General features: G+C 42.5%; 1 protein-coding gene across 1 annotated transcript; it reads right to left on the bottom strand.

The window, feature by feature from the left end:
* Positions 1-331: 331 nt before the first annotated feature.
* On the bottom strand, positions 332-26,228 carry TBX18 (T-box transcription factor 18). The gene is made up of 8 exons (NM_204453.5): positions 25,914-26,228; positions 25,516-25,699; positions 23,999-24,100; positions 20,955-21,126; positions 14,469-14,636; positions 13,186-13,250; positions 8,401-8,495; positions 332-5,728 (listed from the first exon to the last, which is right to left on the bottom strand). Exons 1-8 carry the CDS (start codon positions 26,170-26,172, stop codon positions 5,004-5,006), a joined length of 1,770 nt encoding a protein of 589 aa, NP_989784.3. The 5' UTR covers positions 26,173-26,228; the 3' UTR covers positions 332-5,003.

Here is a 26,228-nt window from a genome sequence, read left to right as displayed (position 1 = left end):
AAGACTCATAGGTGCCACCACAGCACACGCATGTCTTACATTAAAATAATACATTGCGGAAGTGCGTGGTAGGATTGTGAGGCCCATTTCTGCTCTTTCCATTCCTCCAGCCAATCCCTGCAGCAGAACTGGAGTGGGGAAAGGCAGGAAACGGCAGGGAACACTTCGCTGTGGTTACATAATGAGGCTTTACTGTGGAAACCCACTTCGGGGTAAGAGTTAATAGTGGACCGAGTACTCTTACCCCTGTAAACTTCATCTGGTGCGTCTACAAGCCAACGGATACGAGCATGTAGATAATGAGCGTGAACAGATCGAACAGTGACAATACTTCAAGAAGGAACAGGGTTTCAAATCTGTTTATTTGGCAAGGAAAAGATCAAGGAAACTTCTGTTAAAAGCTTTAGCTTGAACCTTTTCAGATGAAAGGGATTCAGGTTTAACATAAGCAACGGATAGAACCTATTCACAGTTCAGGTCCATCTCTCTCTCAAAGTACATCCAGAAGATTCAGATTCTTACTTGTTGGAACTGCTCTGTCTGGAGTCTGTCTGCGGTCAGTTTGGACAATTTGATATCACTGTGCAAAAATAATCGGTGGCTGCATAGGACACTTCCTTTTCTGAGTAACAAATACTTGTTTGGCGTCTGAACATGACAACGCTGATGAAAAATATTTAAAGCGAGTTGAATGCTCTAGAAATGCTGTTTCCTTGGCATGTCACCATCTGTTAAAACTGTATGTCATCTGGGCATGTTAATGCTCTGAATGAACAGGCAAATGAGGAATAGTGTGGAAAATGAGGCAGAATGTGAATTTTAATGCAGTTTTGCATATACTAGATTGTTGTATTGGCACCTCTGTGCTAAGAACAAGGAGAAATAGTGTATCTGAGGTCATATTAATGAAGAGCTCAAGTAACAAGTTGGCAGCTGAAATGAAGAAACAGCCCACAAAGATTACTGCTCCCTTACGATAATTGCAATTATTGAGATTAAAACTTGGACTTCAGTGTAAACATAAACAATAATGCTGCGACAGTTTGACAGCATATTCAGGAGAGTGAAACAATGATAATTTCATCTCTGAAGCGGATATATAAATCTCTAAAAGTCTTCAGCCATTATAAGCAATCTGCTGTACAGACTAATTAGATCTATTATTATCTTTACAGGAAAAAATACCCACAGAATCTGTGAGCTACTTCTCACGATAACTTAAGCTCCCCCCTTGAGCTGCTCACAATATAGACTTGCTCACATTGATGCCACTGCTGTCTGTGATTTTCTCCCGTTGCCCTCTGTTCAAGCAGAAATGAGGCTTCTCAGTGTGTGATTGCACCATTCCAAAAAAGACTTCTCTCTTATTAAAAACAGAAGTTCTCATTCTCTCCAGAGGCCTGGTATTTATGATCAAGCATTTTCATGCCTACTTCTTTTGCCCTAATTCTGGTCATTTGCAACAATGCTGGTGTTAAGTGACTACGAAACCCTAGTATTCCAAAGCAATCATATTTTCAGGCTCTGTGCCCTACGTCACATGGAATCATTTACTGCAGTACAATGGGAAATAAGGCCTCTATGGATAGCAGTATTTCTGTGGGGATAAATGTTGCTCGTTGCTGAATAGAATCACAGCATACCCAGCTGTTTATTGGGTGTAAACTCTGCCTTGGGAATCCATGGATTTTGGAATAAACAGAAGGGTGAGTGAATGACCAAAGTAAAAGCATAGAGGAGAAATGCAAGGCATCAAGCTCTCATGCAAGCACCTGGTCATACAGAGGTGTTAACTTCCCAGATCTGGATGATAAGGGGCAGCAAAACTTGTCTTGGCAGCTGGGATGAGTTGGGCTATGAAAAATCAGCATGGCAAGGTACTCACTCCTCCCCACACCTTACAGCCCCAGCTGTCTTGTGCAATGCCTGCCCCAACCTTTTCATACAAATGATAGTGTCCATGGCAGACTGAAGCATGGAAGGACTGTGGGCTGGTTAGATCCGTGTAGCTTGTTGAAGTGTCTTTGAGTTTCAAAGCTTACCTTAGAGTCACTTTGCTTTTACTGGAGATGTGGAGGAAAGAGAAAAAAGGCTCAAGTCCCTTAATTTTCCAAATGTAGAAAAAAGTGTTTAGATACACACTTTAATATATTTTCTGTGGCATTTTTGTAAAATACAGATATATAATTATAGATATAAGGCATATATAGCATTTACTATGTTAATAAAAAGCTAGTCTTTTCACAATGGCACACCAGTAAGTATTTACAATATGATTCAAATTTTAAGGAACAAATGTTTCAAAACATATTGTGCGGTTATATGAAAGGAATAATTTCAGGAAAAATATGAGAACAGTTCTAAAAAATTCCCAGGTGACAAAGTACATACTCTTGCTGGGGGCACCTCTGTGTACATCCATGCACAATTGACTTTTCCTCCTTGCGGGAAGTCGCATGACTTAGCTCTTCCACATTTCTACAGTCACAGCCTTTAAGATGACATGGATAATAATATTGCTTATTCCTTTTCACGTACAGATGAATCGTACCGTTCCTCTCATTTAGCATTATGTCCAACTGCAACATTTCAAAGTTTTGGCTGGAGCAGAAATTACTATGCACAACTCTTGTGAACTGAAACCAATAGAGCTATGACAATTCACATCACTGAAAATCTGCCCGTCTTCTACACATCTTAGAACCATTTCACAAATTATTGCTGGGAGTTTTTTGAACAGTGTTTTTAGCATTGCAGGTCAAAGGACACTGCAATGCCAGAAACTAGCAACAGACCCAAAGTACATGAATGCTCTTTGTTATCCTCACGCATGGGCACTACCCAGCCGTTCACCCTGAATGTACTGCCCACGGTACATCAGATGTAAAGATCATCTTCACCTTTCATGTACAGTCAGCATTTCCTAATGAGGCAGAAAAGTGCTATTAGCACATTTTACAGAAGAAAAGAAAAAGCTGAGTGAATTGCACAGGGTCACTTGGGAAGCTTGTGACAGCAAAGAAGTAAACTCATCTCCTCCATGGCAGGCTCACCCTCTTATCTTTCCAGCTTTAGTGAGAACTTTCTAAGTGTCTACTCTAACATAAACAAAATATAACTAATAGAAATAGAGCCTTCTCCAGGCACCAGCTTAAAGTTAGTGGCGGTCTCTCCTCTTTTCCTAAATACTAAGGAAAGATAGAGAGAGGACTGCTTCTGTATGCGTTATCTCTGATCTATTGAAGAAACATTAGCTGCACTGAGTATTTTTTTTAGGTGGCAGTTGTTAAGCCCACTGTTTGCCAGGAAAGACATTAGAACTCTTGCAAAATGTAATAATCCACTTTTACTGAAAAATGTAAAATCTGAAGGCCTTTTTCTCCTTCAACGTTGAACAGGGAAGCATTTTCAATTACATTTGTACTCACTTTGTAACACCTTTATAACACCTGCTTAGTACAGAGAAGGCTTAGGGCAATGCTGAAAATGACTCATGCTCTCAAGCATTAAAATCACTTCCATACCCTCAGTGTTTCAGCTCCAACAGGCACACAGCCGGAAGGCAGCTCTTGCAGCAGGACCATGCACACCACAGAGGTGCAGGTACAGATGAGGGCAGAAACATCCCCAGGACTGGTATCCGCCCGTGTGCTCATCACTCTGGAGAAGCATTTCATTCTTGCAAATGCCAGTTAAACCAGAGATGGGAATTCCACAGCAAAGACTGTTTGAGAAACAGAGCAGCAGTAGCCCCATGACAGAAAGGAACAACAACAGAAGACAGAGGGCTCCCTGGAGGGAGGGAAACAGGCTGTAGGTTTTACGCAGTATCTTTGAAAGTAAACTATTAAAGGAATTTTGCCTATTGTAATCCCAGTCCCAACTTGGCCACATTACAGCGAGGCAGCTAGAAGAAAGTTCTGCCTCCAGCAATACTTGTAGGCAAACTGGGTTATTCACCTAATGGCTGCAGGCAATGTAGATACAATTTATGAGATACCGAGGACTTTTTGTTCTTATTAAAAAAAAAAAAAAAAAAAAGATCACAACACACAAAAAAGGGTAAAATCAATAAGGGAATTTCTCATACTGCGTACTTTTTCTAAATCAAGCCTGCATTTGCTTTAAAAAAGTAAAAATATAAAAAACAAAGATACATTAGAATATCCTACTGTTCAGTAAATGTCTTATAGGCAATATTTATGATGGAAAATAGATGAGTCAAGCCCTTCCTTTGACAAAAACGAAGCACCCCAAAGTTCATTCTGTACCAAGGAACGCCATTTCTTTGGCTGTTCGTTTAAATCACTCACACCACCACAATTTGAATATGTGTTATTTGTCTTCAAATTCCTAATCATAAATCTAGACTAATGCAGAAAAAAAAAAAAATCCTAGTAAGAATGCTGTGCCGTTGATAAGCTAAAAACAGCGTATCATGAGAAGGCAAACTAATCTTTCTGTTTACTTTGTAAATAATCCATTAGCTAAACTTCTATTTTAGGCTGGATGCTTGATACTTAACACTTGAAAGTCCAAATACCCTTCATATCCCTTATAACAGAGAAGAAGATTGTAAAATGCCTTTGGTGCATCAGCTTAACACTGCATGAACGTTTTAAAGAATCTCGCTAGTACTACAGGCAATGTAAGTGGCCTTGTTTGTGTCGTTTAATACTCTAAGTGTCATTTCATTCTTTAAAGGGGTTAGTACAGAGGAGGGGGAGAGGGGAGGAAGTCTTACTTAATTTGTTGCATATGTCCCAACGTGTTACACAACTAAGTGTATTATACCAGAAAACTAAAGCAGTCTGCGCCGCAGAAAACTCCCTGTAACTCAAAATAGGAGAACAATCTGGCTGCAAACAAGTCAAAAATTCAGTGAAACTTCCTCTCATATTATATATACACACACTTTACAAGCTACATTGATTGTCCCTTCATATTCCAAAAGAAATACATTGTAGACACCAAACATACTGTACTTTTACTTAAAGGCTTCATCAAACCATATGTGCAGACACTTGAGAAGATGAGAGTGTCAAGCTTCCTAGGGTCCTAGAGTCAAAGAAATTCTGCTGCCCCCCACTGCTAAGTAAGTGCACTCCTTCCACAGGGGGCAACATCTGCCGATCCGTCATGGTTCCACTCGGCGAGGACCCCAAGAAACTTCCTTGGGAAGAAACAATTTTCTCAGGACTGGCAGCCAGTTTAGGAGATGTCGAAAAGTTATATCCGTACAGCGCACAGGGACTGTGCAGTCTAAATGTGTTGTAGGAGCCTTGGTGGGTTTGATTAGTGGTAAAGGCATTGCTGGAAGGGGATGGCATGATGTACTGGAGCTGTGGAGACATCCCTGAAATCTGCATAGATAAGCCAGTTTGCGGGCAGCTGAATGCATCCCCGTCATTGCCGCTCATTGACATATTCACAGTTGTGCTACTCGACACACCAACATAAGAGGGAGTCCTTGGGGGTGCAAATGTCTCACTGGTTTGGTTTGTGAGCCTGTTGTAGGTTTCAGCCAAAGAAGTGCTGTATCTGTTCAGGGTCAAACCTGAGCGGGCACAAGCTGTGTAGTCAGCAGGAGCAAGGCTACAGAGCTGGCTAGTGTTGGGACTGAGATGGAAGGCTGGAGATGAGCAAGGGGAACCCGGCAAAAGGTGAGGGTGGGTAGAAGGCACTCCACTGCCAGATCCCTGGAGTAAGGTAGAAGAACCTGCATTTCCTGGAAGAGAATATGACAGTGTAAGAAGCATATTGGGAAAGGTTCATTTTCTAGGTGACAGACCAAGACCATTGTCTTTTATAATCCTTGATGTGAAACACTTGACACAAATTCATGCAAAATATGTAAGTGCATCCATGTGAAGGTGTGTGCATGTGGCTCATGCATGTTTTTAAATAAACTATCTGTCCTAGAATGGAACACCAGCTATGCTCCTGTGACCATCACTCAATACATCCAACCTTTCAGCTCCAGACCAAAAGGCTAACTACTCTTCCTTTGACCCTGCAAGAGAACTGCTTAGCAGCAACAATGCAGCCATCCAAGTACCACACCACAGTAAGCCTTCTTCAAAGTTACAAATTTTGTGTGGTCTCTGTCACTGCTATGCTCCAGAGTGGGTTTCAAGCCTTGCTCTGCATGAGAAAAGCAGCCCTCTGTGTCTGCCACTGTCAGAGCACCCCATAAGGGATCAGATCCTTATCTCAAATGACAGAAGATCCCACAGCTAAAACAACTTCAGGAAATGTATTGGCTGCGTATTGTGCATTGCTGTTTTGTTGCTAGCAGCAAACTGTTGACAAACTATCCATTTACTGGTATCAGAACTTTTTACGTGACAACCACAAGCACTGAGCGCTCCTAAAAATGAACTGCTTGCTAGAGGTGAAGTATCTTTTGAGGACTGAAAGTTTCCCAACTGCAAGGAAACCTCTATCTTAGAAAAATATATCACCTGGGAAAATGGATTTGGACCTTTTACAGCCTCACAGGCCAAAGTCACATAGCAAAGAAGACATTCCTGATTGTGATTCACATTAATGATCAGACAACTCATGATGCAGAGATACACGCTGCCAGTAAGTTAACAGGTTGTTGTGATAGGTGAGCTAAAAAAGGAAAAGTAAGCTTAAAGTGAAGCCTGCCTCCTGCTTACTTTTCTACTGACAGGAAAAAAAAAAAAAAAAAACCCAAGCACAAAACATGAGATAGCTTCACATCCCAAAAATCCTAGGATTTCAGGTTGGATGTTAGGAAAAAATTCTTCTCAGAAAGAGTAGTAATGCATTGAAACAGGCCACCGAGGGAAGTGGTGGAGTCCTTGTCCCTGGAGGATTCAAGAAACATGGAGATGTGACGCTGAGGAACATTGTTAGTGGGTATGGTGGTTATGGGTTGACAGCTTATCTTGGTGGTATTTTACAACTTTAATGGTTCTACATCAACAACCCCACTGTTTGAAGATGGCCACATTAAAACTGGGACAAAGTTCTAATGGGGTCTTTCACCAAGTCTCTTTGCCTAAGCTCTAAATCACTCTATTGTCCAAGGCACATTAAAGATTTTGCAAGGATTCTAGTTTCCATTCTCTGATCAGCAGTAACTTCACTAAGGTCCTTGACCTCAGGCTACAGCAGAGAGGGAAGCTCCCGGCTGCAGTTTCCCCGCTCTCCAATAGTTAGTTCCATTACGTACAAACAGATGGCAATACAGCTGATCTGCCTCCTAGACAGGAGAAACAGGAGAACTTCACAGTGAGTTACCCATCAGTCTTACACAGTTGGACAAGGTCTGATGTTATTGTCTCCTAGGCATTTTTAAAAGCATCCTTTAAAGCACCCTCGCTGTCACCCTCTGCCTAAAAATTTGCCCATGCTTATCCTAATTATCTGTGACTTCGCACAAAAAGTTATTTTTAACTGCTCATATCAAGCACTTACACTGAAGATTCATCAAAGGAGTGGACTAAGGAGAAGCTAAGAAAAGTGATTTCTGTGTGTTTCTGTATTTTCTGTTTTTTGTTTTTCTGTTTGGTTGCTTGGTTTTTTGCTCATACGATGTTCTAGTATGTATTATCAAGAAAGTAGGTAGGATGTTTGTAAATTTGATAGCAGGAAGAGTAACAAACCAAGAGCAAGTCTGATTTAGGTGAGAAAAAACTGAGAGGTTTATATATACATAAGTATGCCCTGGAAATAAAGGAATTCAGATAAGAGTACACAGATACCTCTCTGCGTCTGAACAGGCCATTTAAAAGCCCATCTCTCCTTCACAGCACTACCTCTATGATAGGAAAGATAAAGCCAAGAGATTATGGACTAGAGAGCAGGAGAAAGCAAAATTTTCAAGCTCTTTTGCATACTAGAAGTCTGTAGGACTTTCACTGAACAATTTATTGGTCTTTAAGAATCAAGACTTTCCAAAGAGATAACGCAATTAAACTTAGAAGTATTTATTCAATACACAGATAACACCTATTCTTTCATTTTTTCTTTTCTTTTTTTTTTTTTAATCTTAAACACACAAGTAACTCCCACATTTGAGTTTGGATGTTTACAATGGAAGTCACCCATGAATAAATTCTGCCTTGTATACATAGCTAGAGCATGATCCTAAATAAGAGTTTATTCTGTCCTTAACTAACTGTCATCTTCCTCCATGTGTGATCTGACTTATCTTTATGACCTAACACTTTTATTGCCACAGTGCTTAAGTTAGCACTTTTTTTGTAACTTCAATTAATTCCAGTGAAAGGTAATGGCTGCCAGTGGGGTTAGTTGGTTACTTTTTCATGTAGGTGGCACACTCATCTTGATTTCAGTAAGGAATGATGAACATAAAGAATTTTATCTTAATGCACTTCTGTTTTGGAAAAAAACACAAAGACTTACCTTGTTTAGGTATCCCAGGTATATCTTCAAATGTAAGTGTCCTAAGTGAAGGTCTCCAGAAGGCGTAAGACTCCACCAAAGCTTCCAGTCCCATTCTGTTTAGAACAGAAAACATCATGGCATCATGATAGAAAGCTGTATTTTGTCACGTTCCCCCGAATACTTTATCTCAGAAACACAGAAAAATGATCAACATTTCAGAATAGGTTCATTATTTTCAAGTTCATGTGGCTTTTTAGAAGAGTCTTACATCCCAACCCACAAGACTGTGATCTGCAATCATTGGGCTGATAGCCTGCAAAGAGTTTTCCATTTCCACAAGTCTGCTTCTCTATTTTGATTTTATTTGAGGTGCTGGGTTTTTTTTGTTTGTTTGTTTGTTTGAGTGGAGCTGGCTGCAATAATACTGGAACGTTTTCCTACCATGACATTTCCTTAAAAGCAGCTGCTCTAATTGTCGGAGAAGCAATCTCCTGTTTCTGACTAGAGCAAAGGTGATCAACTGACAATTATTGAAACTGGACTTGCAGTCTTTTCGGATGAGTTGGACAATCACACACACACCGTGAGCAATGCATGGGCGTACAGCTCTTTTGCAAAGAATGTTGTGTCTCAGTCAGTAGGTGCTGGGCAAAATGCCTTTAGAAAATAAAGATCTTGAATCATTTTCCTTCAGTGGTGTCATGACAAAACAAAAATAACTATCTACACAGTCATAGCAGATCATATTTAGAAGAATCTCTATGTCCAGAAAGTAAAGGCTCATGTGCTCTCTCACAGAATTTTGTACATAATGCAGCTGCAAGTTATAGTTTTGCAATTATTTTTGGCTTTCGAGCTCCAAAGGCCTGTTAAGTGTCAGCACCAGGTACATGCCAACTATGAGCGCATGCCTTAGAGCAGCAAAACTTTGTAAACTAGAATTATGCAAACAGCTCAATTTGAAGCTACCAACAAGTTCTTCTGATACTGCTTCTTTCACTTGCATTTCAGCAGGATCACAAATGTATTCCAGGAAATGGTTAGAAAGCATTTATTAGCTTAACCTCGACTAAAAAGATAGCCTTCATTTTCTGCAGTAATGGTGAATTTTCAATTCTAGTTAAAGTGGAGATAAAAGCCACCTCCTGGAGGAGTGTAGCCAAGGTGATAATTTATACAAGATGCTTTCGAACAATTTCCACATTTTATCACCACTCTAATTTGCGCTATCAAATAGCCAAGTTTATTTAACAAAACAGTTATGTTTTTCCTGAAGCATTTAAAGAGAGAAATTCTGGGCCTTTCCTGAGTAAAAGTTTTTATAGGGTCAAATGTAAGGCCTAACTGAAGAATGAAGCAATTCAGAGCACATAAATTCTGTTGCACTTTGCAAATGTACAGGGAACACTTTTAAAAGTTGAAGCTACTGAGTTCTGTAAAATAGCCTGTGGAACTAAAAGAGAATGACCTGAAAGGGAATATTTTTTAATTAAGTAAGATAGTCACAATAATTAAAGCAACTTTGAAAAGTTAAATATAGTGGTGTGCAGCACTTCCTACACTTTTCTCACAAACTAAAATGTGTAGGTGAGAACTAGAACAGTTAGACTTATGAAGATAGAAATCTTAATATTTATGTCACTCCAAAAGTAATGCCTCCTATTTATTTTCATGAAAATTACAACAAAGAGCACAATAAAACTATTTGACAGAGAAAATTCTCAGCTACAAAACACCGTTTTTAAAACAGTCACCACCATTACCTATGTATTTTTGCCAGAGGTGAACAAGAGCCATCATGCTGCGCTCATACAAATCTGCACCAGTAAAGGTAACCCCACTGATTCACAGCTGCTATGATGGCATAGTTGCTAGGAAAACATTGCCCACACAGTCCATCTTTCTTCTGCCCAAACAGATGGAAGCTGGAAGGTGCCAGATGTGGACTATATGGTAGGTACGGTAGGACAGTTCAGCCAAGACCGGCAATGTGCTTCATGGTCTTGAGACTGTTATGGGGCCTGGTGTTACAGTATTGCAAGAGAAAAGCTGTCTTCTTCTTTGTCGTTACACTGGAAGTTGGAGCCTTCAGCAGAGTCCCTGTCACAATGTAGCAGTCAGAGCTGACTGTTTACCTGGGTTCCAGGAAATCCGGAAGGATCACTTCTTTCCTACTGCAAAAAAGAACCTGTATAACCCACTGAGGGCTGCATCTTGAACTCCTTCTTCGTGTAACTTCAAGGACTTTCATTTTGACTCTGGCTCATAGTGATAACAACACGTCATCACTGGTAACAGTACAGTTCAGAAAACTGTCACCTTCAGACTCACCAGGGACCGTCCTGGCACAATCTTTGTGATATTCCATCATTGCCACTATTGTTCCCAGAGCACTGAAAATGATATTCAGCTCCGTACTAATCCACTAATTTGTGTGGATAAGCTGATTGAGATGCTCTCCATTTTGCGGTGTGACTGCTGCACGCAGCCACCCAGAAGGTTTCTTGGCTTTCATGTTGCTGTCATCACTGCTGAAATGCACCACCTCACTGTGCTCACACCCACTGTTTGGTCTCTATAAACATTCAGCAAGCACCAATGAACGTCAATGGGTGTTACGTTTTCTGCATGGAGGAATTCAACTCCACACCTTTGCTTCATCCATAACTCCATGTCCGATGCCATTTTCTCAGTCTACCTCTTTGCTGCCATCTATTGCAGAGCTACTAAATGCAATGGAATACTGGTCGGAAGGTTCAGCCTCTACTGCCATACCACCAACATCGGCCTCTGACATTGTGGGTCAACATAATAAAATAGGAGGCATTACTTCTGCAGCAGGCCCCATTATTTTTGTGTTTGATAACAGAGTAAACTATTAATCAGATGAATAAACTAGTGCTTTTCTCAAAAATTTGAAACCTAAGCTGCATGTCCAAACATACTCATTCAGTGCCACAAAGCCCATCTTTGCAACAGAGTATACAGAGTTACTTCCGTAATGGGCGCATTTATTACGGTAAAAGCTTTCAGACCTTATCTAAAGCCAATTCCAAAACACACTTCTACAAGACAGGCTTCATAGTTTACAGAAATGGACAACAACTGTTTTTCCATTCAAAAGCACGTTTGTTTTTAATGCCTGAATCCAAATGATTCCTAGAAGCTAAACCAAAAAACATCTCTGGACAGCCTCGGTACCGTAACTAGATTTGCACGGTTGCAGATGCAGAGCAATCTTTTTCTTACCCAAGTACAAAAACCAAATTTTGCTTCTTCAGTCACTGTATTTATCTGGAAGTTACTGTTAATTTAAATGCAAAACAGAAAGTAATAAAAGAGGATGAATGTCTGTTTATGCCAGGCCTGGGACATTCTTTCCAGGCTTCAGGACAGGGTACGGCCAATTGTTTGTTGATAGAAGACAAAAATCATAGAAAGCAGCAAATATGGACTGCACACTGAGAAGATACTTGCAGTGGACTCCTGTAAATTTTTATAACTCCATCACTTCTAAAAATGCTCATCTTCTAAAAAACAATCTTGTTTGCTGTCCGGTCTCAGCATTTAGTTAATTCAGGTGGTAGAACAAAATGGTCTTTAAAGCTGTAGCCTCTGCTAAAAGAAAAGCTCAATAAAGCAGCCAACAAAAGATACTCTCTGAACATTCCTACGAGAGCACAGTCTGCTCCCTTCTCTGGAAGGCTAGATCATAAATATAGCAGCTGTAGACAGCAAACGCAAAGTGGTCACTGGAACTGATGTGTACTATGCACCGCAATTAAATGCTGCTTTTTTTAGCTGAAATGCTTGAAAGCGCAATTCATAATAGGCTTAAGCATTTTGCATTGAACAATCTTTGCATAAAATACCTCATCGGTTCTGGCAGCAGGGACGAGACCTAAGCCTCCACTTTGCACTACTCAGATTCCCTATTGCTATTTTGAAAGAATAGTGGATCAAGAAAGAGCAAGCAATTAATCAGTCCAACTGCAACAGAAAAGGTGGAAACCAGGCCCACTTCAAGGTCATCTATGGCCTAGTAAGAAAAGCATTCACCTGGGCAGTGGACTTAAAACTCTTTAAGCAAAAGAAATACTTTGACACACGTCTCCAGCCTCCTAAGCACGCGTAATAAACATCAGGTTACTGCAGGAGGGGAACAAGATTCTCCCTCTTTAGGACAAAAGGAGTCACTCTATCCTAACACCACTCGCATGCAGGAGATGAATATTCATATCTGCAATTTGTGTCCCTAGCCAGGAGGGAGACTTCAGGAGCAGCCTCTTCTGCTGGCCAGCTGTGCTCCGTCCTACCCTTGTCTGCTGGCTTTGGAGAATTCCCATACCCAGTTCAGTATCATTACCCACACGCTCACTGCCATGCCCAAAGATCACAGCTTCCAGCACCATAGTGACACTGTCCCCTTGGCTGTACTTACTTCCATATTCCCGTCCTGCAGCACACTCTGGTCTTAACCTCAAAAATTACAGACTTCAGTCTGCATTAATTTGATTTTCAGCCTTCACAGTATGCTGCAGTTTCCAATGAAAGGAAACCTGAGTACATGTGTCAAGCCACGTGCCAACCAGTTCATGATCTAGAGGGTCAGAGGAGGAGGAACAGGAAGCCACCACTGAGAACATTAATGGGAAGCCTAAGTGCTCCCTCAGGGAGCCCAAGTCCTCAGACTAATTTGTCTGTAAATACAGGTATTCCCCTCGGTATGAAGAACATCTACTAACAGCCTTCACAAACTGGTTCTGTCAGCAACAACAAGCCCACTCCTTCCCCAGCACCTACCTGTTACGTCCTGAATCTCTAAACCCTTTGGCAAATGGATTCCTGTCAATCTTCAGACGAGTTATCTGTGAAGATGATTAAAGAAATTAACAACTGCAAATTCAGGTAAGTAATACAAAAAAAAAAAAAAGACTCTTCTGACAGTGAACTATCCTAGCTCCTAACACTTAAAGCAGAAACATCTTACCATTTGCATGGTTTAAGACAGGTCTCTTGAAAGGCAGCAAAATAAGGCCCAGCCTTCTGGCCATTACTTTTGCAAATCCCCAGAGAAGCTAATAGGTATTTAATGCCACTAAATGGCAGGTTGGAATTCTCAAGGAAAATCTTCTGGCAAATGTCATTCTTCACCTAAGAGAGTACATTGCCTAATTGCAATAAAATTTAAATTAAATTTTATTTCCGTATGGGTCAAGAAGGAAATGTGAAAAGAGAGATTATCACTAGGCTATTGTGCTCTATTACAAAAATAAAACAGGAAAAAAAAAAAGATGCTTGTAATTTACTTAAATGAACAGTGTATACACCAAATACTTAAGCTTCGTTATTTATTTCAGCCTATTTACACGGTTCTCCCTTTGTAAAGATGACAAGGCATATATAGTTTCCCAAAATATAGTGTAATTTCTTATATGGAGTTAATAAAATATCACAGCACTAAATATAGTATCACTCTGTATATTAATACTTAAACAAGTGGTAATAAGAGCCAAAACACTGGAGTCAGGCAAACTGCAATTTAGTTTTGACTTTGAGTGTGTATGGACCCAGATAAATAATATGTTAATAATATGTATGCTAAATCCAGTTAATGAAAATTACTGCAGCTTTCTTCAGACCTCAGCTTCCCCTTTAAGACTGTGGGGCACCTTATTCAGACAGACTTTTGACATAACTGGAGTCAGGCTCAAAAGGCTTGAACATCTGATCACTTTTAGAAGTACCTTTAAAAATTCAGGCTCCTCCTTGCCTTCTGCTTCAGTGCCACATTTATAATTAAGACACTATTAACTTTAATGCTGTCAACTTAAAACTGCGGGATCATCATTAAAAAAAAATTACTTCTTATACACATCATCTAGCCCATATGGCCTGAAGTCTCAGCTATCGCCTCTGGGCGCTGCTGCAATACTACTAGTGAAAGTTGCTTGCAATATTACAAGGGGTTTAGGCAATGCTTCTTGGTGATATAAGCAACATATCTCCTTTCTTTCCCCCGTTTCTCACTTCTCTGGCCTACTCTGAAAAGCCTGTCGAATGCTAAGCAGAAAGTTCAAGTTTACCTGTTGATTTTGGTATGCTGTGACAGTGGTGAAAACTGTCTCTGGAAAGGAGAATGCTTTGACTCCTTCTCCCGAAGGAATAGGCTTTACCGGGGACAGATCATCTCCACAGTCTTTTCGGATGACGTGGACACGAGGCTGGTATTTATGCATAGAGTGAAGGATAATCTATGCAGTCAAAATGAAAGGAAAAGATAACATTTATTAGAAAGGACACCCTGCTGCTCCAGGACTAATGGCTTTTTGGAACAGATTAGGGCATGTGTTTACCATGCCACTTACTGGAAATCAAATGTTTTCTTTAACCTCTGAAGGTTCTTATTACAGTAGTCTAATCCCTGCACATTTATGTTATTGCCAACTCCAAGCATTTAAAAAAATATGACTTGGGAACTGCAAAATCAGTAAACTGGCTTAAAAAAAGTAGGGGGAGCGAAGTCCTGGTCCCACTGGAATTAGGGAAGTTTCACTGTTTTTTTTGTCCCCCGCTTGAGCCTGGATTTGATCTAACACGATTAACAACAGCAGCATTTGCCGTTTGTTTTCAGAGCCCGCAGGTCATGCTTAGAGCATTTTTCTTCCTGATATCCAGAAGGCTGGAAATGTGTATTGTTTTGAACTTAGTCTGAGACTCTCACACTCTGAAGCAGCAGAAACGCAGAGTAAAATAACAGCAAAACCCAAAACTCTGAAGTGTTAGTAACCCTAGGTTTGTAATACGTATACAGACAATGAACATCAATACCCAAATCCCTCCCAGCATACAAAAGCTCAAGTAAGAATAAAGGATAAACAAGAACTGCATGAACTCATAGTGCATTAAGTTAAACAAAAATAGTTCTTGGTATTGTTCCCAAATTTTAGAGGAGATTATACATACACATTTTTTTCCTCTACTTTTTTCTATTCCACTTCAGCTAAAACCACCAAAAAGAAGATTTCAAGAAAAAAAAACCAACAACAACAACAAAAAAACCCTGAATCTCGGCTATTATTTTTGGAAGGTCTCATAAATTAATAACTTGAAAAGTAAATAGCCCTATGGCTACTGGCCTGTGCAACCCCTAATCAAAATTCAGGGGAAGTTGTTTTTTTCATTTCCTGCTCCATGAGTAGCCTCAGAATATGTATGTGCTCAGGCACTTGACGGAGCCTTTATGCCTGAACGCCAGATACCATGGAAGCTCATTCATCCAAATGACATAGAGGACATTGCATTCATTTGGCTAAACTAGGGTTTTGGCTAGTTTAATACACTTGGTCCTGGCCAAATGACATGACCCCATTTTAGATACGCCAAGTTTCTGGATAATCATGTTTTTTATTAGCCTGCAAGTAAGGCTTTGACGATGACATCACAGGCTTCAATTAATCTGTTCAGGGAGCGCCCTGTGGATGTTCTCATAAGAGGCCTTTTCCTAGTTCCTGAAATCTTGAATAAGTAAATGTGCATTCTTTTTACAACTACGCTTTCAGTTCTCTGTGGGCAAAAATCTACAAAATGAAAATGTAGCGAGGACAGCACATTCTTGATCCTGTTTTCCTGTGAATACCCAATGATACCAAGAAAGGTTCTGTTGCAAAAGAAAAAAGATCCATCAAGGAAACCCCTTTCCATCATTTGAACTCATCACTATTCTGTGCCTTGCCGTCTACCCGTGCACAGCCGAGCTTGCACGCTTGCCTGTAGGCAGTGATAATCCAGGCAGCTATGAACAACTTGGTTCATGTATCAGAACAAGTGAAGTTACAGCAGCATGGGGATGAACACCACATGGAGAGCAGTAAAACTATGCAGACAGGGTGCGGAAGGAAAGGAGGGTGCAATGCCCACTATGAAGGGCTGGAGCAGAGCTGAGCCCAGGCGGGACACAGAGCAGAGCAGTGCCTGCACCCCTGCTGTGAGGCTCCCTCCCTCCAGCCTTCCCCACAGCCTCACCACCATGACCAAGGGACACCAAGCATGGCTTCCTCCTTCCCAGGACAAGCACGAGGAAGTCCCAGGCTCTTTTCTGAGCTGCTCCAGAGGCAGCACAGCAACATTTTACCTCTTACTCAGGGGTTGGCAGCTTCCCTAAGCAGGCAGCAACAGCAAGTGGGCTGTTTTCTAACATGCCCTAATACTTACCAAGTAAAATCCCTGTTTATCAAACACAAACTTCACTCCTATACTGCTATAAAGCAGCCATTCTTTCCCACATATATTGAGGCCTCACACTCAAGCCCTTCAGCCTTCCTCAGTAGGTGTGGGCAAACAGCACAGTGAGAGCCAAGAAGGATGTTGCCCACCAGCACTGTGCCATCACTTTCCAGGGCAGTAAATCTCTCGGACACAGTGCAAGTCCTCAGAGTTGTGGCACTTGGACCACGGCAGCTGCCCTGACATTACTATTGGCCTGGGCTCAAAGAGGAGGCAGGAACCCTGCAGAGCGAAGGCCACAACAATATGGAAGCAGTGTGGAATAACGAACGCAGCACTCACAGACACACAAAGCTTTCTCTGTCCAGAGTCACCTCACAATAGGTGTATGGAAAGGAGCTGCCACAATGAGGCCTCAGTGCTGGCTCTCACCTTAGGTGCTGCCACGAGACGGACGTCACAGCCAGCACCAGTGAGCTCAGTTCTCCTATGGCATGGTGGCATTGTTCTCACCTTGCTGCTGTGGTCTCCAAAAATTTTCCTTTATCAAGCAAAGCCCATGTCGTCAGGCTTTCTGCAGTAAGGGAGATGTGTGGAACAATAATTTTCTCCTCACAAAGAGGAACTGCAAGTGCTGATGTTTTCCAACTTTTCATTGTGACAAGCTGCAGGGACCCAATGACAGCAAGCAGAACTTGGTGCTCGGAGCCATGGCCAGGAAGGGCAAGAGCCCACCATGGCCTCCAGCCTAACCCCACTTTCGAATTGAGGAAGGTAAAATTTACTGAACACCCATGGAACAATTAACACACTAACAGCCTCATTTTCACTCAAAGTTAGATGTTTTTCAGCATCATAAAACATTTAGTTGAAAAGCACAGAAAACAATATCAAAAATAGTGGCTTTTGCCCTCTGTTCAAATTCAGCCATAAAGCTGCATTAAAACAGAAAAAATGCCCAGCTCAAATTAGACAGAGAGACCCATTTTACAACACAGCAGTTATTCCCCAGTCTGAAGGCAAGAAGTACTGACTCGTGAGACAAACAGCACCCAACCATGAGTGACCCAATCTCAACATCAACTGCAAGACACAGATTTACTTTTCCACATCTTAACAACTCAAACAAAAGACAAGAATGCCATACAGTACATGTCTCAGTGACCTGATCTGGCTTTAACGTCTGTATAGGCACACAATCTTTCCAAAGTAGGAATTTACTCCGGGCCTCTCTTCTGAGATCAAAAATACACCAGGAAAACATCTCCTTACAAATCCTGCTTGATCTCCTCAGCCTGAAAGGGGAACTCATGTATCAGAACGTCCTACGTGCAGATGTACTTCAAAATCCCTCCACAGAACAGCACTATAAAATCATGTCGTCGCAAACTCCCACTCAAAACACTGACGCAAACAGCAGAAGGCAGCAAGAAGCCCAAAGAGTGATCGAGCAGCCAAGCGAGCTGCCTCAAAAATGGCCAGCTCCCTGAACAAGAAGCTAACAGCAGGCCGACGGGGCCATTTGCCGCAGGGCCCGCGCAGCGTGAGGCAAGCTGGCTGCCGTCAGTTACTACCAACATATAAATACCACACAGAAATACTACCTGAGCATCTGTTTGCAAACACAGCCACCGTTCCCATGAGCATGAGTCACTTCTGTCAGTGGCTTTGGGAGTTAATGCTCCGGTAAAAGGGCTCTGGGTTGAGCTCACACAAACTCCTGACCTCAATGGAAATTCACATGTGCAAGGTCAAAACGGAGCCCTAGGATTTTAACACAAACACTCTGCAAAAGCTGACACCTTCAGGGAGCATGGGGAGAATAAAAGAGAGATTTCAGCAAGGACTGAAATCCCAGAACCAGGCAGCATGGAATGCATACTGAAAGAACAGCTAAATCCTGATACTGCTTGTGCCACTGGAGGAAGGAAGGCAGAGTGCAGAGCACCCATGGAGGCTTCCCTGAGCCATTCTGCTTAAGCAGGAGGAGAAAAAAGCTTTCTAATAACATAAAAAACACCCAACCTCCCACAACAGAGGTGGGAAAGTCAGGGCACTTGATATAAAAACAAGTATTCTAGGGACAGTATGGACCTGACCCCTGCTCTAATCCACCATCCCTCCTCTGGTGCCCTCTTGAGAAAAATAGTTCATTCCTGCTTATGAGAAACAATTGTTTTTTTTATATTCATCACAAAATATGATTATTCGTTTTCCATTGTTGCTGGAGGCGTTCAGAGTCTACATAGCTTTTTCAATACAGCATTCCACACTACCATAGCTTTAAAAGAAAAAATGTACCCATTGGAAAAGACACTTTTCTGCTTTCTGCTTTTGCCTTTTCTGGTAATTATGAATGACATGTTTGCAATTTCCCAGATTTAAGAAATATGAAATTATTTTGCAGTCATCCTTCTTTTGTCCTTTTATTTTAATACTTAAATTTCCATTTTGAGGAGGAGGGGAGCTGCCGTAGCTTTCAATCAGTTCAATGTGTCCCAAATCACTGCACTAGAGCTTTGCTTCACTCATTTCCAAATCGAAACACTTAACTAAAGACCAGAAAATTTATAACCCCTTGCATTATGAATAATGGTGTGCTGTGTACACTACGCAGATTTCAGTTCTGAAGAAAAATAAAGCTAAGATCTGGGAAGTACAATTTTCTACATACTCTAGAATTCATAATGGAGTATTCTGCGGCTGCATGCGCAAGGGTAGACTCCTTCATCCATACTTTGCTGCTTGGAGACAACCGAGTACAAGGACCAGCTCTCCATTGGAAAAGCAACATTCTACCCATTTGCATCTGCTTCCTTTTGTGAAGACTTTACAACAAACTCTGGACTCAGAGAATGCAACTCCCACCCTAGGAAGGTCTCAAACACACAGTCACTGGGAAACTAACAGGACCATCTATGCGAAGACTTAAACAAACACTACCAATTGAGTCTTCCTAACTGCAACTCTGGAAACAAGCAACGCACAATATCTTTTCTACAACCCTGAACAAAAGTGCCGCTGACTCAAAAGACATAAATGCGCTCTCTATTTAAGAAGAATATGGGTAACACAATTACAAACAGCACTGTACGCAAGGGAGACACTTCATTCTCACTATCACACTAGCTCACTCAGTCTAGCCCATCTCCCATATTCTTGGGTAAGTAGCTTAAAAGTTTAAACTCCTGCACAGTTTGACCACAGTTTCAAGTCAATCTCCCTTGCAAGCAGAAATGAGGAAAATAAGTGTCATACACGAAATACACGTTCACAAAATACTCGGCTTAACATCAGAGTTCAATTGCACTGGAAGATGCATGCAATATCTTTGCTCCTTGTGCCAGATATGTTTTCTCTCACTCCCATCTGCAAAGGGGAGAGCATCCCACTTACTAAACTGCGCTACATTAAGGGCAATGGAATCCACATCCTGTCTCAAAACTTGCTTCCTTGCCTCTTAGATCTCAAAACTCTACCACTTGGAATTCAATGCTCCTTTTGAAAGCAAGCCTATGCTTGAGATTTATTACTGGATTTTTCCAAAATTAAAGACTTCACTCTGACTAAAAACAATTCTCATTTCTTAATTATTTCCTAAGGTGTCAAGTGAAACTATTTTAGGGATTGCTGGAAAGATACTGGCTTACATCTGTCATGTTTCAACAGTTTTGAAGAGAAAAGGAAATATTAACATAACACATTTTGTCACATTAGATAATGTCATAACTAAACAATTTAGAACTTGCAAACAGAACACTCATACTGCATACGTCTTCGCCAGTTTTTCAGAAGTAATGAGCCTCAGCTGTGAAAGGGTCTCGCTTCATAAGGTATGCAATAAATCATTATCGGAGCGAACCCAGCTCCCATGTTGTTCGTTTTTGACTGCAATTATTAACACCTCATGGGATTTCACACAAATGTTTAGGTTAAGAAAATAGTTAAGTGTATTTTTATTCACATGAAGTTATTACACACTATTAATGTTTCTCCTAGCCACTTGTGAATTTAAACGTACTTTTTGATCAGAGCAGAAGTTGCAAGTAACACGCTTGGTGGGAAAACATGAGAGCAATTCTGCCCCTTCGTATTAGGCAATTTAGCCTTGTAAAGTCTGACTTTGCAGAAGGAGTTTTATTTTTGAGGGGGGAGTAAAACAGCAGGCTCTAATAAGCAGTTAATTATCAGAGTAGAAAGTAAGCAGATTTCAGATCTGGACGGTAAAGTTCCAAAACAGCTTTGAAAAGTCAAGCCTATTTCTGGCACCCTGAAGCTGTATGTCAGAGTCCTGCAGGGCTGAGCAATGAACCTACATATCATACCGTAAAAGAGCAAGTACTCACATGCCCTTGATCGTCAAGTTCATTATTGGTGAGCTTCAGTTTGTCGAAGCTGATCACTTGTCTCATCCACGTCTCCCCGGAGGCGGGTGAATCGGGGTGAATATAAACACGAGGCGGTACCGGGGAGTCAGCATTACCAGCCACCATCCACTTGGAGCTATGATAAACATACCTGCAAAAAGAAAACAAACAGCTATCACCACGAAACCTGGCACTGTTCATCAGACCCAGTGTGAATTAATACATGAGGCTCCATGCAACTACAGCAAAAACCCATCAATTAACTAACATGAAAGGACAACAAATGTGATTATTTTACTTTCAAAAGATAGGTCTAGTATGTGAAAGAGGAAGGTTAAAAAACTGTGCTCTCACTGAAAATCAGTCTTTCCAAAACCCGTAATAGCCTTTACGCTAGCCTCCACGCTGAGGTTTACGCTGGTGTCAAGTCATTGACTACTACCGCTCCGCTCTGAAAAAGCATCAGCTAAGAGGGCAGAATATGGTCCTTCATTTATCAAATCAAGTAGGAATTCCATATTTGGAAGATTTAACATGCTGAGTCTAGTATAAGAGTCTATAAATAAAACTATTGAAGGGAAAGAACATTATGATTGGGAAAAATAATGAAGCTATGGCAAACTATGCTCTAGGTATTTCTGCAAGACCGCATCATTTTTCCTGACTAGTATCACAGAAAGGCTTGAAAATAAAAAAAACACAGCCTGTATTTCATTTGATAGGCCAGTGCTGACAAAAATCTTTTTCTCATATAAGCAGTGCCTGCTTTGGTAGAAAACTTATTTTGAAGGCAAATACTTCATAGGGCAATTAAAAAAGCGCTATGTAAAAATGCCGAGGTCTTTTTTTTCCCCAACAACAGTAAAATTCCTGTGAATCAGTCATATTTTCTAAAAAATCCATGAAACAGTATCACATGTTTGTACAATTTGGTTCCAAAGTAGAAAAAGCTAAACAACTATCAGAAGTTAAAATCATCCAATGCACACATCCCTTCATACAGCTCCTATCAATCTGTAAAAGTAAAATCTAGAACAGTGGTAAAATCCTCCCCCAGATCCTATCTGGAGACAAGTTCTCAATCCTAAACCATGCAGTCAACTGTTATGACATTTCGCCATTTATTTTGTATTTACTGTTTTATAATATACATACTTTTCCTACAAAAGTAAATAATATCCCAAATATTTTACATTTATGACAACAGTTTAAGCCTCCTAATGTTTACAATGAGGTCCAATTTGGCTAGAAATCTAGACCTAGCTTCGATTTTCTTCATTCCTGTTTAGTTTTGCTATCTGCTATGACAGTTAAAGTCGAGGCTCAATGTAAGGCTGCTATTGCATCTGCAAGGCAATCAGCTTTCAAAGCCATATGAGCAGCACAAGTTAAATAAGGTAGAAATAGATGAATAAAACAGTATTATGAGAAATCTATGAGAAATAGACTGCATAAAAACAGTAACATCCAGTAGGAAAGTTACAGACAAGGTACTCAAATACGATTGCAGAAATTAAAGTTTGCCAACTACAAAAATACTGCCCAGCACACAACATCAAGTTATTTCATTTATCTGGGGACCACGTATCTCACTGTGCAGACAGAGCAGACCAGCATGATAGTATTTATTTTAAACACAGTTCACTTTAAAGGACTCGTACTCAGCATAACTGTTTTTAATATGAACTTTTTTGTTCAATTTGAACTATTTACCTTCTCTTCCTCTGAGTTAAGAAGGTGCTCAGACCTTCTAGGAAGGATATCCTCAGATTGCTAAGTAAATGCAATACCAAGTTTTATTTCAGCTGCACTGCTCTGTTCCAAGGGAAGGAAAAAAAAACAAGAAAGGCATTTCTCCCCTACAATACAGCCAGAAAAGCGATGCGCATTGGACATGACCAGCGCTTCTACCTGCACCTTGCTGCAAAGCAAAATCAAAAGCGGTGCTAAGAAACTGCTTACAATACCGCATGAGAAAAGGGCAAAATCACAGTGAGTGAGGTAAGGACATGCAAAAAACACAGGGTTCTGCTTGTTTAGGAAACAAGGAGGCATTCCTGACAAACCAACCTTTTAGTCTTAGTCTGAAATATTCTTACTTCTACAATTAAATCGGCAGTGGTTTCCCATGAATTACACTAAGTATGGGGTTGAAATGATCAAAACAGCATCTGTAGGGGCCCACTCCTGCCTCCAATGAACCACTTGGCGAGGCTGCTCCTGGCTTCACGTTTGTAAAGCACGACACACAAACGTCCCCGAGTAGCAGTGTCTGCTGCGGGCCCGATCCTGCTACCATTGCTACAGGAGCAGGGTTTCAACAGAGCCCAACGCGCTCTCTGGAACTACAGCTGCCCTCACAGCCGTCAGAGCTTAAGCACATCGTTCCTACTCTGAGATGCTGGAAGAACGACTACTTTTGTTCATCACATTATTTTTCAGACAACTATGCCGTTTATTTATTTATTTTTGAATAGTAATTAGAAACACCACCCTTTTTCAATCTAAGCAGACAAATGTCTCAGTGATAAACTGCTACTGAAGTAAAGAAAAGAATTACTTCGAAGCATGACCAAGAAAGCTCGGGCGCATTACATTCTATTGCCATTCAGTCAGAGGTTAATACTAGAACGTTTTTTTCTTATTGCCATTTAATGCCAGAAAGTGGAGCATTTTCCTATCTATGCGTTAACAGGAAATAATTCCCAGTGACATGATGAGGAATAACATGGGATAACAGGATAACAGTACCACAAGCACTGTCTGCAAAAGCAAAGGACGGAGTGCTTGCCCACAGCACATGTACAGCATGAGCCAAAGGCACACAGAGCTCCAGCAACACTCCAGTTAGTTCTGCACACTTGGCACACTGGTTTTTTTTTCAGCATCCCTGTTTGACAGCAGGAATCTGAAGGAGAGCTGAACACTGCCTTCTGCTAATTTATATGCTGTTAACATTGCCTTGCAATAGCTAGGATCCCCACGGCGCACACTGTACGTCTTCTGCCTGGAAGCCACCGTACCTGTATCTTTTGTTATCCACTGGCACGATATCCATAGCGATGTAATACTGCTGATGGGGGTCTAAACCTGAGATCTTCACTCTCATCGCGGGAAACATCCGCCTGAACATGGAAAGAGAAAGGTCACTTTTAATGCGAAACAGAGTGGGGAAGGGTTGTTTAGGATGAGGAACCGCTTCGTGGGATTTTCCTCGTTCTTCCCTTTAGCCCACAGAGTCCTTCCCGCCGATTCCAGTTACACAGCCATGAAACGGCCCATTCGATATGTCAAAACAGATTTCAGAAGTGCATTCACTTGAACAATGCTCCGTATGTTTTGGGATACGCTTTGGGAGTACAACTATTACCACATCATTTCAGCTTTATTGTTAGACAGTAAATCATCTTGCTTGGAGGCTGCGCTTCAGCAGTGCACGCACTCGAAGCCCGTTAGCTAGAAATGCATTTCTGGAGACGCGCAAACGCCCGCCTGGGTGCGGGAGCACCGCTGCTCACAGCAGTGCAAGCAGCCAATTGTGCCAACCGACAGCAGCAAACGGCACGCTGGACCTCAGCACGTTGCAAAGCTGGGTCTGCGGCGACACAGCCCGAGCGCTGCGAGGATGCAGTTCTAAACCCAATGCGCTATGCCGTAACCGAACAATATGGTCTTTATTGAGACGGACTTCCTGTCTGCAGCCTGCTAAGGTAAAGCGCAACGGCTGCTCTGCCTTTGAGAGGTACAGTAAAACTTCTTTATTGGAAGCAGAAACGGGCGTACGGGCAACGATCGCAATCCACATCCTTCTGGGGAGAAAATGGAGTGATTGCCCAGTGCTGTCGTTTCAGCATAAAAATGCATTTCTTATTTCAGCCCCCGCTTGGCACGGCTTTTATCAAGAAAGTTCATTCTTGATGCTAACAAAGAAAACACTGCAACGCTGTGCTGACCGCACGCAAACGGGAATGACTTATATGAGCCCTATCAGCCCGAAAGCCCTTCTGATTTATTATTTGCAGCTCTTTAAGAAAATCAATCAATCTATCAATTCAAAGTCGTTACTGGAAAGAAAAGCCCCACGTCTTTTGCTTCTGACAACCTCGAGGGTAACTGCCCACGGTCGGGCAGCGCGCTGCCATTGCGATGCACCTGTAAGGTACAAAAGAGCCCCCTGCCCGGGCTCCCTAAGACAAACGTTGCTTTGTGTTGCTTGAGACTGCGTTTCCATCATTAATAACGCCCCTCTGAACACTCAGAAGGTAGCATATGGATCCAATAAAATATGTTTTTGTAATTTCTAATAAGTTCAGATCCGCTTCTACTATCCAGGTTTCGGCCATCTGTACGCACTGGGAAGGGGAAAAAGTTTCCCCTCCGAAGGGCACAGCGCTCAGACCTCACCCCAACGAGCAGGGAAGCCCGAACGCCTACAGCCAGGGCCGTCTCCCTGCCCCGTACATCCATTTCCTCGGCGCAATCCCACCCGCGGAGATGCCTCGGCTCGGCCCGGGCCACTCGGCTGCCCGGGTGCCGTTACCTGCCCGCCTTGGTGATGATCATCTCGGTGCCGATCTCGTGGAAGCGCTTCCAGAGCTCGGCGCCCTGCAGCTCCACGCGCGGTGCCTGGGGCGCGGGCAGAGGCGAGGCGGGCCCGGAGCCCTTCGGGGAGCCGCCGCCGGGCGAGGCGGGCGGGGACGCCGCCGCGAAACCCTCCTCGGCGCCTGCGGAGAGAGCGGAGAGGAGAGGAAGCCGAAGGGCCGGGGCAGCGCCGGGCGCTCCGTCGCGCGGGTTTCGTTCGGGCGCGTTTCGCTCGGCCCTCCGCGCGCGTTACGTCCGCGTTATACAGAGAGGTACCGATAGCCGCGCGCATCCCGCACGCAGACGTTACCAACTCCTCGCCCTCCCCGCCGCTCCCCGCGCCGAGGCGGCACTCACCGGCGGGCCCGCGGGCGCAGCCCGGCTCCATGTCGCCGCCGTTCCTGCCGCTGGTGGCCGCCGGGCTCTCGGCGCAGCAGCCGCTGCCCCCTTCGTCGTCCGCCGCCTCGTCCTCGCCGCCCACCTTCCGCCGCTTGGGCTGCCGCGGGGGCGGCGCGGGCGGCTGCTGCTTCTCGGCCCCGATGAGCGCCTCCACCGAGAAGGCGTGAGCCTTCAGGCTCATGGTGGTGCCGGGCGAGGCCCGCCGCTTGTCGGCCATGCCCCCCCTGCAGCCAGCGCCGCCCGCCCGTCCTCCCGACCGCGCCGGCTGGGGCC

The sequence above is a fragment of the Gallus gallus genome, chromosome 3 (assembly GCF_016699485.2).
Source record: "Gallus gallus isolate bGalGal1 chromosome 3, bGalGal1.mat.broiler.GRCg7b, whole genome shotgun sequence".
Taxonomy (NCBI): Eukaryota; Metazoa; Chordata; class Aves; order Galliformes; family Phasianidae; genus Gallus; species Gallus gallus.
This window is presented reverse-complemented; position numbering and strand designations above follow the sequence as displayed.

What these genes read in the sequence shown, in the direction of transcription:
- TBX18 (NM_204453.5), bottom strand. Translation starts at nt 26,172, where the DNA reads ATGGCCGACAAGCGGCGGGCCTCGCCCGGCACCACCATGAGCCTGAAG. An exon ending in CTGCGCCCGCGGGCCCGCCG is followed by an intron (nt 25,700 to 25,913) that starts GTGAGTGCCGCC and finishes CTCTCTCCGCAG; the next exon opens with GCGCCGAGGAGGGTTTCGCG. An exon ending in AACTTGACGATCAAGGGCAT is followed by an intron (nt 14,637 to 20,954) that starts GTGAGTACTTGC and finishes TTGACTGCATAG; the next exon opens with ATTATCCTTCACTCTATGCA.